Source organism: Rhea americana, unplaced genomic scaffold, assembly GCF_003343005.1.
Source record: "Rhea americana isolate MKP2758 unplaced genomic scaffold, rheAme1 scaffold_12, whole genome shotgun sequence".
Classification (NCBI taxonomy): domain Eukaryota; kingdom Metazoa; phylum Chordata; class Aves; order Rheiformes; family Rheidae; genus Rhea; species Rhea americana.
The window spans coordinates 403,512-417,195 of record NW_028185261.1 but is presented as its reverse complement, the minus strand read 5'-3'; the positions used below and the strand labels follow the sequence as shown (position 1 = coordinate 417,195).

General features: G+C 37.3%; 1 protein-coding gene across 4 annotated transcripts in view; it reads right to left on the bottom strand.

Annotated features, from left to right (window-relative positions):
* Window positions 1-1,378: 1,378 nt before the first annotated feature.
* The window catches only part of STAT4 (signal transducer and activator of transcription 4), a 44,401-nt gene continuing 32,095 nt past the window's right edge, over window positions 1,379-13,684 (bottom strand). For 3 of the 4 annotated variants that reach the window (XM_085321287.1, XM_085321303.1, XM_085321311.1), the window contains 10 exons: window positions 12,246-12,329; window positions 11,345-11,443; window positions 9,964-10,099; window positions 8,758-8,810; window positions 7,900-7,994; window positions 7,333-7,469; window positions 6,766-6,957; window positions 5,448-5,514; window positions 4,816-4,924; window positions 1,379-2,591 (listed from right to left, as the gene is read on the bottom strand). In XM_085321287.1, coding sequence (XP_085177413.1) covers window positions 2,565-2,591; window positions 4,816-4,924; window positions 5,448-5,514; window positions 6,766-6,957; window positions 7,333-7,469; window positions 7,900-7,994; window positions 8,758-8,810; window positions 9,964-10,099; window positions 11,345-11,443; window positions 12,246-12,329 — 999 coding nt within the window. In that variant the 3' untranslated portion in view covers window positions 1,379-2,564. The remainder of the gene's footprint in view (window positions 2,592-4,815; window positions 4,925-5,447; window positions 5,515-6,765; window positions 6,958-7,332; window positions 7,470-7,899; window positions 7,995-8,757; window positions 8,811-9,963; window positions 10,100-11,344; window positions 11,444-12,245; window positions 12,330-13,684) is intronic. The other variant, XM_085321295.1, reaches the window with a different exon arrangement.

Below are 13,684 nucleotides of genomic sequence, written 5' to 3'. Positions count from 1 at the left end.
CCCGCGGCCCGGCCCGGCCCGGCCCGGCCCGCCGTCCTCGCCGCTCCCCGAGCCCGCGGCGTGTTCGAAGCTTCCTGCGTGGCAGGAGCCGCTCCAGGCGGGCGGCGGTTACGGGCCGGCCCGGGAAAGGGCCGCAGGGCGCGGGGGACTGACGCGGGTGATGAGCTGCGGCCCGGTTTCCCGTCGAAGTCCCGGTGACCAAGAACGAGAGCTGCAAACAAAACGTTGTGCTCTTGCCTGGCGTTTTGCCTGCGGGATTTCCCCCAGCCCTCTCCCCTAAGTTGCTTCGGTTGAGTGTCCTGTGCTTGCCTCCCCTCTGCCTTGCAGCCGTGTTCCTCGCTGGGACACCGCGACGCGGGGTGCTCGTGCGGGCCTTGGCACCTGTTGGGAGCTGCCCCCGAGGCCCGCAGCAGAAGCCGAGGCTTCGGTAGAGCTCCCCAGCAACAGGGACCGTTTCCTGACCTAGTGTGGATCCGCTCTCCTCAAAGCGCGGGGCACGATTCTTGACGTCTTAAATCCTACCGAGCGTTGGATTCAGATTTGGGTGTTTTTTAAATAAAATGTTCATCGCGCATAGTAACTAACAGTTTTTATATTTGTTTAATTTGATCGTGGTGATGTGGCCAAACACAAAGCACTTAACATTTTTCCCTGTTACTTTTGACTTTGCAGCTGCAAACCATGGTGAAAGCATAAGTACGGTTAGTGAAAGCAACCGAAAGCACACGTTTCATCTTTTCAGTATCCAAAAGTGTCCCTTTCAACCTTTTTTTTTTCTTTTCTTTCCTCATTCCGCTTCATTAGAGCTCATAATCTTACTCATACTGACTTAAGGACAAATTTCTCACTTTTTACAGAAGGCTTGGGGTTAAGATACTTATTTTACAGAAGATGATTTCTGTATTTCTTAAAAGCAATGAATTGAATTGAAATTGCATGCCATTCAATTAAATGTTAAAACTACCTTTTGCAAAATCTTTATAAAAAAAACAATGGTAATGCCAAAACCTGATCCTCAATCCTATCCAGTAACATGAACAGTACAGAGTTCAAGCCAAGCCAAATAGTTGCATTGCATGGGGGGCAAGGAGGAAGCAGGGAGAAGATTGGTTTACACATGAATTCGGACCAGTAGCCTTTTCACAGTATCTCTCATGCTATTTAGGTGGTCAGCAGTATAGTGCATTCCCAATTTTGTTTGTATTAAAATTGTGAGAACAGGTTAGAATGAAAAATCATACAATAGCTGATGCTAGGTGAAGTTACATTTGCTGCTTTAAAAGTTTGCATTACTGCTTGTAGTTCAGATCTAAGATCAACAAAGAAAAAACAAGCCTCTGTTTTTATTGTACCTTGAAAAATTCCACAAAAGTCCAGGTAACTTTAAGCCAAACTCTGTGTTTATTCTTATCAGTCATATAAATTACAGAGGTTATAAAATTACATATACAGTTGCTGTTGTCTGAATGAGCCTGTATACATGGAAGAAAGTGACCATGAAATTGTCAGTTTATTGCTCTATAGATTTTTTTTTGAGGGATAATACTGAAAAAAGAAAGTTAAATTGTGACTGAAAGAATGTTTTTAAAGGCAATTTACCACTTACTCAAAAACTAGTTACTCTGTTTATTAAATAAGTCTCCCACTGGAATGTGACATTCTATCATCTATTGTCCAGTGGTCAGCAAATGACGGAGCTCTTCAGTAATTTTTTTTTAAACTGTGCTTCCCAGTCTGCATTTACCAAATAGCATCCAAACTCTACACCAGATCAGGATTTTCTTTGTAGGCTTCCTGATGAGGCTTACTGCAGTATTTGAATGCTTCACACCAATAGATTTACCTCTGCAACTATCTTGTGAGAGGATGAGGTTTTACTATGCCTGTCTTCCAGTTTTTGATTCCACAAGTTTTGTGTCCATTCACTTTCTAGAACTCCCTTCTCTTCCCAGCCTTGCCTCCTGCCTTGCATGACTTTTGCTGTGGCTGGATACAAACATCTGGCCCTCTATGCTGAAGGTGGATCAAACCCCAGATGCCTAGGGGACAATCAAACTCAGAGGGATGAGAATCTTCTCCTTAAAACAGAAGTCAAACCAACAATATACAGAAAGATCATTAAACAGAAGCCCTTTTGCAGAGTGCAACCTAATTTTGCCCCTTAATCTCTTGAGTTATCCCCATATGTGGCTTTCAGGTGGTTTTCAGAAGCAAAATGTTTTCTTCTTATAATGTCATATTTACAGCAATTCTAGAGCCATTTATTTTACAAGTCAAATTTGTGCCTACTGGACTCTACTGAAGTCAAAGCACCTAAAAACCAAAAGGGATTTGCCCTTTTATCAGTGAAGACAGCAATTCTGAATTCCAGAAAGATGTTATTTACAGCTCCACTGACACCACAGACAAGATTCTTGGTTTACATGTAATTGAAAGCAGAATGAGGCCCAAGAGTAGCATTACAATGGTTTTCAAGAAATGGTGATTTATAAAGATGATAAATATTGACTTCATTTAACCCATGCAGTGTCCATGCGGTTCTTTGTTTATCCAGTACCTGAACTTCAGTCAGTGGAATAAGGAGAACTCAGCTAGAAAAAAAAAAGAATAAAATTATCAGCTTCAAGACAGTTACTGCTGTTCATTCAAAAATAACTGAAAATCAAGCTCTTTCTGGCTCAAAGTAATGGCAGTTTCATTTTCACACTAATAAAAACTTGTAAGACTCTGAAGATCCTTCCTCTAATTCCTCACAAAATCTAGTAATGTTCATCAGAAAAGACTTGTTGGAAACAGTTGCAATAAAAAGTACGTTTTTATGTAAACTTTTGTGGTTCTTGCAGCCCATGCATAGGTAAAGCAAGGTTTTTACTGGTGTCTTGTTTTCTAGTTGGGTAGCAGAATCTGGAGAGGAGGAATGGAAAGGGAATCCAAAAATACTGCAGAAAATATATCTTGCTGGGACTGAGTTATTGAGTTGTAAGATATTTTTCTCCTGCCATGACTTTCACTCTTGCTCTCTGCATCTCTCACATCTCTCTTTTGCTGACATCTCATGGAGAAAAAGTGAAGAGATACTGTTGCTTTAATAATGCAGACTGGCTGCTTACTGTACTTAGCTACTTGCCAGTAAAGAGTACGTTGTGTGAATTTGCGATGAATAAAGAAAAAAACTCTAAATTTCTCTCATTCTCATTCAGCAGAGTAACTAAAAAAAAGAGAAAGAAGTAGGAAATTGTCTTGAAATCTTCAAAGACTATTTTCTCCTCTAATTATTAGCAGAACTTGAAAACAGATTTAGCAAGAGCCTCCAGAAATGCATCTACCATCTGGCAGCACTGAACTAGTCCTCTAATACCCTTAAAAACTGCAGCATGACTACATTTAATTCTTCTAACTGAGCAGCTTGTTGTGACCCCAAAAGATAGTGCTGATCACAGCTAGTGGTTTAGAAGGTCCTGACAGAGCTGGTTTGTTATGCATGTAAAAAGAAACTGAAAATGTTTGGTACCCGGTGATAAACAAAAGTGAAGCCAACTATTCTTTTTACTGCAGAAACTTAAATGCAAATGTATACGTAGTTCACAAATGTGGTTTCTAAAGTCAGAACTGTTTTCATATATATATAAAAAAAAATGACAAACAGGTGAAGATATGTCTCAGATTGGGTGTGGTACATTTTAACCCAGAGTTTTCACTCAAATTGGTATTTCATTTTTAGCTGACATACCAGTTTGCTATAAGTGCTACCGGAAAAAGAAAGATGAAGCAAAGAAATATATTTTGTTCTTAATCAAATCTTCAGTTTATTCCATAATGAAGAATTCCTTTATTTTATACTTAAAATTTCACTGTACTTCCAAATAATTCTTGCTGTTTATATCTCCTGCACTGATGAGATCATTGATAGTGAGGATTCTGGTTTACCTTTTGTTCTGGCTGGGAGTAAGGAGGAGTGTTTACAAAGAGACGTTTGAAGGTGATTTGACAGGCTTTTAAATACATAACTAGTTTAAGATCATAAGTCATTGAATATATTGAAAACTAAAAAATAAAGCATAGTACTAGAAAATGAATGTTTTCTTTTGAAGCTATTAAGGCCAAACCACTGCTGTGTTTCCTGATAGAATTCTGATGGACAAATCTTCAGTGGGTATGAACTAGTGCCTCTCCAAGCCATTATTTAGACCAGTTCAGGCCTTGTAATCTGAAAGCTGAAATGAGCTGAAATGAGTAATATGAGAGCTGAAACACTCTATGTTGTAGAAGTGCAGAGTGGGGAATACAATTTCTAGTCAGTAAGTAAAAAAAAAAATCTTCCTATGTACTCTTAGTGAATGATAGTTTTATTTACTAAAAATGTTTCAGTTCGCTTTTAACTTAGGTACCGTGTGTAGAAACTTAGAACAAGAAAAGTTGTGTGAATTTGCTGAATCTGATTTTTTTTTTAATGCTTCTCATGTAGCTTCCCTCAGCAAAATCAATTCCTTTGTGTTATCTGTAAAATTAGCGCAATTCCTATGTATTTGTGAGTGTAGAAGCCTAATCCAAGATCATTGTATTATGAATTTCATGGTTCACTGGCCAGCATATCGGGCAATTTCCTATAATTCAATGCCTCCAAGCATACTGCAGCACATTATCCTATTAAGAATAGGGAATGTCTGCATTGCTATTTCAAAATGTAATACAGCAACTGATGAAAAAGCTCAAATTTTTTCATAATTGCAAAAGCTTATTTTATAAGCAGCATATGTATTGTATATGTTCCATTTGCTTAGTATTGTGTTATGAATGGCAAAGTTTGCAACATACCGCTGTCTCAATCACTGTGGGACTCAGGTGTTCTCTCAGCACAGCATAAACGCTTGGAGACATAGGAAGAAGATCTGATGGAGAATGTGGATCTGTAGAATCAATTAAGCTTAAAAAAAACAAAAACAAAAATAATCTTAAAAGCAACTTAAATCCCTCTAACTTGGTGCATAGCAGTGGAGTAGAATGTATTACTTCTGGTGAATGCTTAATTAAATCAGTTAAGACTGTAATGGGGCTTGCTGTTAGCTTTGTGGGGCATTTGCCAACAACGTGGTATACATTTAAAAATAGAGGAGACATGACCAAGGAAAGAGAGGTTAAAACTGACTCTGCAATAACTGTTGGTGGAGAGGAAAAGCAGATGACAATGAAAGATACAGATCACAGTGCCACAAAGTCTGCATTACATTTTTACAGATGTTTTGCCATGTGGATGGGAAAAGCACTCCAGAAGTGAAGTTCTTCATTTCCCTTTCCTGTTTAGCATTCCTTGGCCAAACAAAAACATATGATGAGCTGCTATCCCTAACTAGTTCAATGAAGGGAGGGAGGCAGAGAAAAGTTGGAAACAGTATGTAAACTTAATGAAAACAACATTCAAAGTGTAATAAATCTATGAAGTTACTCACATTTTGGAGACTGGGATAAATACAGAAGGAACGTAACCTTTGACTCCTCCTTCAGAGGGCTTTGAGACTAAAAATCAATATTAGAGAAATTAAACATTGCCTAATAATATTGCTATTTATTGAAAATTGATTATCTGCTTTAAGAACTACAGACCATAATCTATTAAGAGAAATGTGCCTGTTTATAATTAAATAAAAAGTCATAAAAATGAGGGAAATTCCTGAGATTAATCTTTGTGTTCAGATCTTAGTGTTTCTCTCTCTCTCTCTCTCTCTCTCTCTCTCTCTCTCTCACACACACACACACACACACACAAAAAAAAAAACCTCTCAATAAATGGGGAAAAATACCTGCATCATCATCTGAGACTATCATACAGTAAATGATGAAAGAGATCTCCTTAGAACTTCAACAGGGAATACTCTGTTATGCTAAAAGCTTTGTATGTCTCAGGCTTTAGATTTCAGTTCCAGAAATGCTTTCATGGAATTTTATCTATACAGATAATGCTTCAGAGACACATTTTGCACGAAATTTAACAAATACATAGGTTTTTTGAGAATTGGAGCAGTAGGCAAAATCCACAGAATTAAAATGAAGAGGAAAAACACTTGTAGCCTCCAAATACCTTTGAGTAGTGTAAGAAGGACTTGAATTGAAATGGAGTTGTATCCTCTTATACTGTTACCTGGAAAAATCACTTTTTTTGTGGGGGGGGAGGAGGAGTAAAGTTGATCTAAAAAATAGCTTGACTTGTAACTCAGAGAGGAAAGAGCATGGGCCTGCACCCATTCAGAACTAGTCTTGTCTAGCCCTTTTTGCATTTTCCAGTGCATTTTCCAGGGCTTATACTGCTGTCTGGTTGAGGTATTAAAGTGGGTTTTCCAAGCTGTTTGGAAAATACAAAATTACTTGAAATTAAAGAAACAGCATGCTATAGGGTTCCACAGTTTTTAAGCACGTAAGTAGAGTAACTTTTCAGTTTCATCTTCTTTCAACATCCAAGTACTTTATTTTGTGTTTGTACTGTATTGCTCGGGAAAAAAAATCCTTCTTTTTGACTCATTCTACCCCAAGGCCTACTTCTTAGCTTCTTTTAAATACTGATGTGATAGCATCTAATGTAACCTCTAAATCTATGGATATATTTGCAAAATGCAGCTGTATAAATGGTACTTATTAGAACAGTTCTCTTGAAGATGCCGATTAAAGGAAGCATCTGAATCTGTTCCCTTCCTCCTCTCCCAAAATTTACTGAGTAGCCAGTGACTTTGAAGTTGCTTTTCAGAAGAGGTAAATAGAGAAATGGAGCCCAACCTTCATTTGGCTGACAGCTGTAGTGTTTGCCAAAGGCCTTATCTTTGGGAATGTCTGGATACAGATACTTCAGAGGATTTTCAGGAACGTTGTCTGCCATAATAACTTTGTAATCTCGCAGTATGTCAGCAAAGGGCAGTGCAGTTAAACGACCTTTATTATAGGGTTCCACAGAATGGAATCTTACTTCTCCTGTAAAAAATACAAAGGCACTATAATTGCTGATAATAAAAATAGCTGAACAGCTGTAGCTGGAACATAGTTTAGCTTTCGTCTTTAGCTTATAGTGGCATGAGTTTTTTTCTTTTTAAACCAATATTAGCATCTGCAAGTTTATGCACGTAAATTTAAAGCCTGCAGGTATCTAATGAATTAATATATATTTATAAAGAGCTGATTGGTAGACTCTCACTCTGTTTCAATAAATACGATTTTTGCATCTTGCCCAAAAGTAAACTAAGCCATGATACACAAGCGTTAGAAACCAAAAAAACGGTGGCTCTTGTACTGCAAATGTATTGCAGAATTTGAGCTCTATGTTATTGTTATTTTTTTAATCACACGTACCATTTTCTAATTGATCCACCCAGGTAAAGGTAATTCCACCTAGATTGCTTTCACTAAACCGTAATAAAAATGTTCCTGGTGTCTTGTCTTTGAGCAAAATTCGTTCCTTCTCTTTGCTCACAAATCCCATTATGTACCTGAAATTTAATAGAAAATCATAGTTTCACTTTTGGAAAACTTCATTCTGTGTAATACATCTGGCTAAAATTTATATAGCAATCCAAGTATGTGTGAAAAGCCTAGCTGCAAAGGCTTATACGGTCTTCAAAACATCACAAAAGCTTCACATGAATTACATGTGGAGTATGACAATGAGCTCGAAGAACTATGAAACATAATGAAATTCATCACAGTACTTGAGTGTATGCTAACCAAACTGATGAAAGAGAAATCTACAACCATATTTTTAATAAATTCAATGTTGTCCCCTTTTGGCAAAATTTTTGAAAAGTTAACAGAAGTATTCAAGTTTTTGCAAATTCTCTTCTGTATAGCTAAAACTGAGCTTAATAAAGAAGAAAGAAAAAAGCAGAGAGATCAATAAACAGATGTTTCCTTATTGCTCACCCATCAATCCAAAGAGGAAGAATGTGTTTTTTAATTAAGTCCAGTATGGCTTCGAGCCAAACCCAAAAGGTAAAAGACTTTCCAGGTAAATGTTCCTAATGGTGGTGAGGGGGGGAAGAAAGGCACATAAAAAGAGCATTGTGAGACTATCTTTTACACAACATCCATATGGCATGTCTATCTCAGTTCCTTAAGAATAACCTAGTCTGTGTTCCACTGAGAACGACAAATTTGAACTGTTGATCTGAGTTAATTTCTTTTTGTCTGATGCAAAAACAACTGAGTTTTAAGAAATGCATTGGAAGCACCTCTTTTTTTTTTTCATTTTAAAGAAAAGTTCATATTCAATGTTTCTTCCTCATTGTGAAATTATATTTTGAGAGAAATGACAGGAAGAAAGTTGAATTTCCTTCCAAGGTTCTATATGTATTTAATAACATAGTTAATGTAAGCCAAATAGATTTACTCTTCCTTCTCAATAATTCTGTCCATTCCTGTCAAAATTACTGAATATACAGACTGACTGCATACTTTGGTAGCACAATCTGTATTGATTATTGACAGAAATACATAGGGCATACTTGAGTATAATGTTTTCTAAAGCGAATAGAACGGTCAAAAGCTATTAAGAGTCTCACATCTGTAGTAATGGAACCAATTAGATCTCTTAGCCAAAGCTTTAAAATTCTGGAAACATTATTTTCATAATTACAGTTTTAGAATTTATGATTTTGCTAGGCCTAGGAGTCCTACAGATGGCAAGTGGGAATCTTTTTCACTCATATCAGTGGGATGGAGTTAGCCATCTACGCAGGCAATGAGAGAAAGAAGCATCTAGTTGTACTTTCAGAATCTTACCTTGCAGAACTTTGCCCAGGATAGTTGATAATCATTGTAACTGACTTGTTGCCCTAAAAGCAAAAAATAAAAATTCTTCTGAAGCTGCTGAAATAATTTAGCATCTATGTTTTTTTTTTTTGAAAGAAAGTGTCATACATGCAGACCTGGAGAGGGATTCAGAAGGGCATTCGAAAGGACTGTGTACATGGAGAGAGTGTTCAGCTGCATTCAGCAGCTTTGTGTATCCTTTAGAAGCTACTACAAATGATAGCTTTGGGAATCTTTGCTTAAAGCAGTCTGGGACTTCGTTTCTGCACCACTATGTGCTCAGTTCCAGTCTTTAGTGAGAGCTTGAAATTTTGGCCTATCTTGAACTTCTGTGTTCAAAGATTTATTTTCTTACCATATGTATATTTTCACTGATTTGCAATGGCACCCCTCAACTCCACTAATGAAGAAACATCCAAGAAACTATTAGGAAAAGTAATTTTGCTACCCAGGGAAATTGGTCTTAGCTTCTTAGCTATGCAAGCAATAAAGATTTCCCGCAGTATTTGAAAAATGCTTTTGTTCTTTCCTGACAGTAGAAGTATTGCTACACCCTATGCTTTCAGCAAAATGAAATTCAGCTTGGAGTTTCTTAGAGCTTGTGACACATGTTACAATTGTTTCTTCTCGACAAACATCACATTTTTTTATTTTAATTCTGCCAGCTTTTTTTAAGGCCGGTCCTTTCTGGAGGAGTCAGAATAAAGTGTTCACACGATCATCTTGCTTTTGAACTTAAGTCATGTAGGGCCTCTTTTCTACGTCCTCATCAGTGAAGGATGGATCCCAGAACTAAAAGGCCCAAAAGGAAAGGTTCTCCCCGCCTCCCCCCCCAAAAAACAAACCAAACAAAAAACCCATTCCAAACTAAACCACATAAACAAGCAAAAGGACTTCTTTTGGATTTCTAATGCATGCAATCTTACTGAAACAAAGTAAAGTTCAGTGTGACTCTGATGACCTCTTTCTTCAGCTTAGCTGCCTAGAAGTTCAGAAGTTGAATCACTTTGTGGTAAAAATAAGCTGACGTGTACTTTTCTTTAAAGGAAAAAAGTGTTGTAGTGGCATTTTTGAAGTCAGCACTGGAAATGAAGGTCATGCTAAAAGTTATCACCTGTGACTAGCACATAGAAGAGCCTAAAAGCAAATGCAATCTATACGTTTCTATAAACTTACCTGTAAGTTTTTCTGCCAACATGTTGAGCTGCTCAGAATTAAGTCCCCGACCAACATACGATGAAAATTGCCAGCTCAGTACTTCTAAGAGCTGACTCAAAGTGGCGGCAGGGGGATTGTTAAAGAAAGACAAATTCTGCAACAGAATTAATGCTTTATTTAGACAGTTAGTAATCCTAAAAAACACTACAGCATGCAAAAGGAAGCTATAAGTAACTAAGCAAAATCTAGAAGTGTTAAAAACAGCATGGGATAGCTGGGGCAAATATGCCCTAACTTTGCCATCTTCTGCCACCCAGTAAGTTTCACTTGGGTGGCTAAGAAGAATGCTAGGAGAGAGGAGGAGATGAGACACAGAATGAAAGTGTGCACATGTCTCGGATAATAAAATACCTTGCTGTGTTTCTGGTAGCATCATGTGTTAGGACAATGAAAATATGCATAAACCTATTCAATAAATGCAGATAATCTCACTGTACTTTAATATATTTGGCACACAGAAATCTTAAAGTATTAGGCACATGTATAGTAATATGTTGTTGAATTATTTGGCTCACTTTTGATTTTTGGACTGTATCTCTAATGAATAAATTAATGACTACACAAAAGGCTCTTAGGAGCATCACAGAGCTATAATGAAGTCTAAGTGAGGTTAGCTGGCCTGCCAGCATTCTTAAAGGCATTCTGTGGTAAGCTATCTTGCTCCTTCTCTCCTCAGAACACCTATATGAGAGCTACTAATCTCCAACTGAAAACTTAAGAGCTATTGACAGCACCATTCTACCACCTGCAAAAATAGTAACAGATGTCACTGAATCTAAAATATGTGCTGAACCAGCAAGAAACTGAGAAATAATGATCCTGATTTTGCTCAGCATTAGAGCTACTAGATGGTGCTACATAACACTTATGATCTGCTCCAAAAAAAGTACTAGCTTCTATAAAATGCATGAGGGAAACAGCATTTAAGTACAGTACAGATCCTGAGTTTGACAGCTTTGAGTTGTGTTAGTAGACTCTGTATTTCTTGCGGAGTACCAGGTACAGTTCTGCTCAACTGCATTCAAGAAAGACAAGTTCAAACTAGAAAAGTTGTGGAAAACGGCTATTATCTTTCCTTAGTTTGAAAACCGCTATTCAGCCTAATAAGGTTGCACATGGTTTTATGCCTGGGCAGGAAACAAAAGGGAAGGGAAACAACGTTACAATATAATGTTCATACAGGCTAAAAATGGGTATAAGAATAACGTGCATGAATAAAATAAGGCCAGTATAAGAGGGAAACACAATCTTTTTTTGTATGTGTTTAAATGCATATGGCAATCAAATAATGGAAACTTGAAAATGCAGGAAGCCTGTATTTGCAAGCTGAAGGACCTACCTGAGGATCATTGGTTGATAGATTGTACCAAATAATAGAAGCCCAAGCATTGGGTAATTGGCTGACATTGGAAATCATCACGACTGGCAAAGAGCTTGTCTGGTGGAAAGAAAGAACAGACTATGTTAATGTTGCTGAGGAAAGTGTTAGTGCTGCTTTAGCTTTTGTTTTCTTTTAACCTCCTGTTTCTTTTCCTCTTGTCCTTTGTTTCCGCAAAATCTATTCTTTAGCCTGGGATCTTCTAGTTCAGTGCAGCAGAACCAACTGTGATGTTTAAACTTTGTTCAGCCTGTATTTCAAGACATGGGGAGAGTTTCACAGGACTTTCAGGACTCAGGTTTAGCTGAACCTAAGTAGCAAGCTTAACAAGCGTAGCTACACGATGCCTTCTTGACAACGGTACAGAACAGAAACTGCATGGCTGCGTGGAGCCAGAAAAGGGATTTATGGTATACCTTGTCACTAAAAGAGGTTCTAAAGATCATGTTAGCTACATAAGGATATCATCAGCCTCTGACTTGCAATTGGTATCATAGACTTTCTCCAGTGCTATAGTTTATCATGCTTTATGCAGGGGTGTGCCTTCCAGACAATACGGTAGGGATTTTGTCACTGACTTCAGTAGATCTCACAGTCTTTGCTTAGCAAGATATATTGCCTTTGTGTAGCTTTTCAAAATTACAATGAGAGCCAATATTTGAGCTTCTAACAGAAGGACTAAAAATTGCTCCTGTAAATCTCTGTTTCTATCCAGAAGTTCTGGAAATCTTACATCTGCTTATGGTTACTGCTGACGATAAGGATAGGCAGACCTGTGGTCTGGCCCAACATGGTTGTTCTTCTATAAGCAGCTGGAAAATATTTTTTATTTTTGCCACAGAAAATTGGCTGGAATACTCACTTCCAAATTTATAGTCAATCCATACAGGCAGACCTGTGTTTCAAAGCTGATGGAGTGCAGTTCTTCAGTCACCATATGAGGGCCCTATGAGAATAAGTAGATTAATAAACAATGCACAGCTGGCATTTAACATTTTCTTGGTACTCCAAACTGTTGAGATCACACAACACTCAAAGAAAACACCCCTCAAATTTATAAATAGAGCAGGAAAGGAAGGAAGAAAAACATTTGTTTGTTAAACTCTGTGACATTAAATCAGTCCAGAAATCTGGTGGTTTTTCTGAAGAATCTAAAAAACACACTAAGCATTGGCAAAGGAACACTATTAAACTTCTAAATTTTGTTTCGAACATTTAAATGTTACTTTTAAACATGGTGTTGCACATTCAAAAATTTAGCAGATTACTTTTTGTGTCTGAGGAAATGTCTCAACCTTTTTTCTTTTCTTAAAGTTTCTTCACTGATTGACAATTCTAACTTAACTAGAGATAATAAACTTCAAACTAGAAATAAAATGATGAACAAAAGAGGCCTTGGGTCTTAAAAGAAAAGTATTCTAGGACGGGGACCTACTTGTCATTGTAGTATACTCAGATGGCACTAGTTGAAGGACTAGAGGCCTAAATCATTAACCCAAAGTAAACCTGGTATAAAAAAAAAAAGCTTTTCTTTGAGAGAAAAGAAAATCTGTTTGGCATGGTTGATTAAAGTTTGTAGTAGATACTTTTTGTTTTGGTTACAAACAAGCATTGCTCAGTAAAGATCAGAATCTCTACCCGTGGGGAACAGATCTTTTGCAATTTGTTTTGATTCCCCTGAAACTGAAAGATTTTTTTTCCTTTTCCTGTTTATTCATTGTCAGACATTTGTTTTGTCATACTTTTTAAAAAGTTCAGAAATCTGTGTTCCTGAATCAAAATACTTCCATTTCTATTTACTGAAATATTCCACATTAAGTTAATGTAAAATAAAACCATTCCTTCAGGAAAGTGCCTCATGGCCTCATCCTTCTTAGGAAGCACCTCCTTCAGGACACGGATGGGAAACTATAGCAAGAGATAATGTGTGAATGAAAGGTTGAGATCACAAGAGAACCTCAGGTATCTGAATTATGAATTTGCCATGCAGTAGGAAAACACAGCCTGGAGCTGCATCACAGAATAAACTCAAATGTTTTAGTACAGGTAAAATCAATCCAACTCAAACTGTATTGCCGACACAAAGTTGAAAAAGGTCAGGAAAAATGCTCTCCCCCTCTGATTTTTGATTTTGCAGAAACCAAAATTTTCCCATGGAAAAAAATCTTTAAGGCAAAAAAGCACATCTACATGAAAGTATATGGAATATGACCTCAAATATAGTGAGCTGTCAAAAATTTTTTTTTTACAACGTAAGTCATAACTCAGAACTATATTCCAAACTTGCTAAACATCCTATAA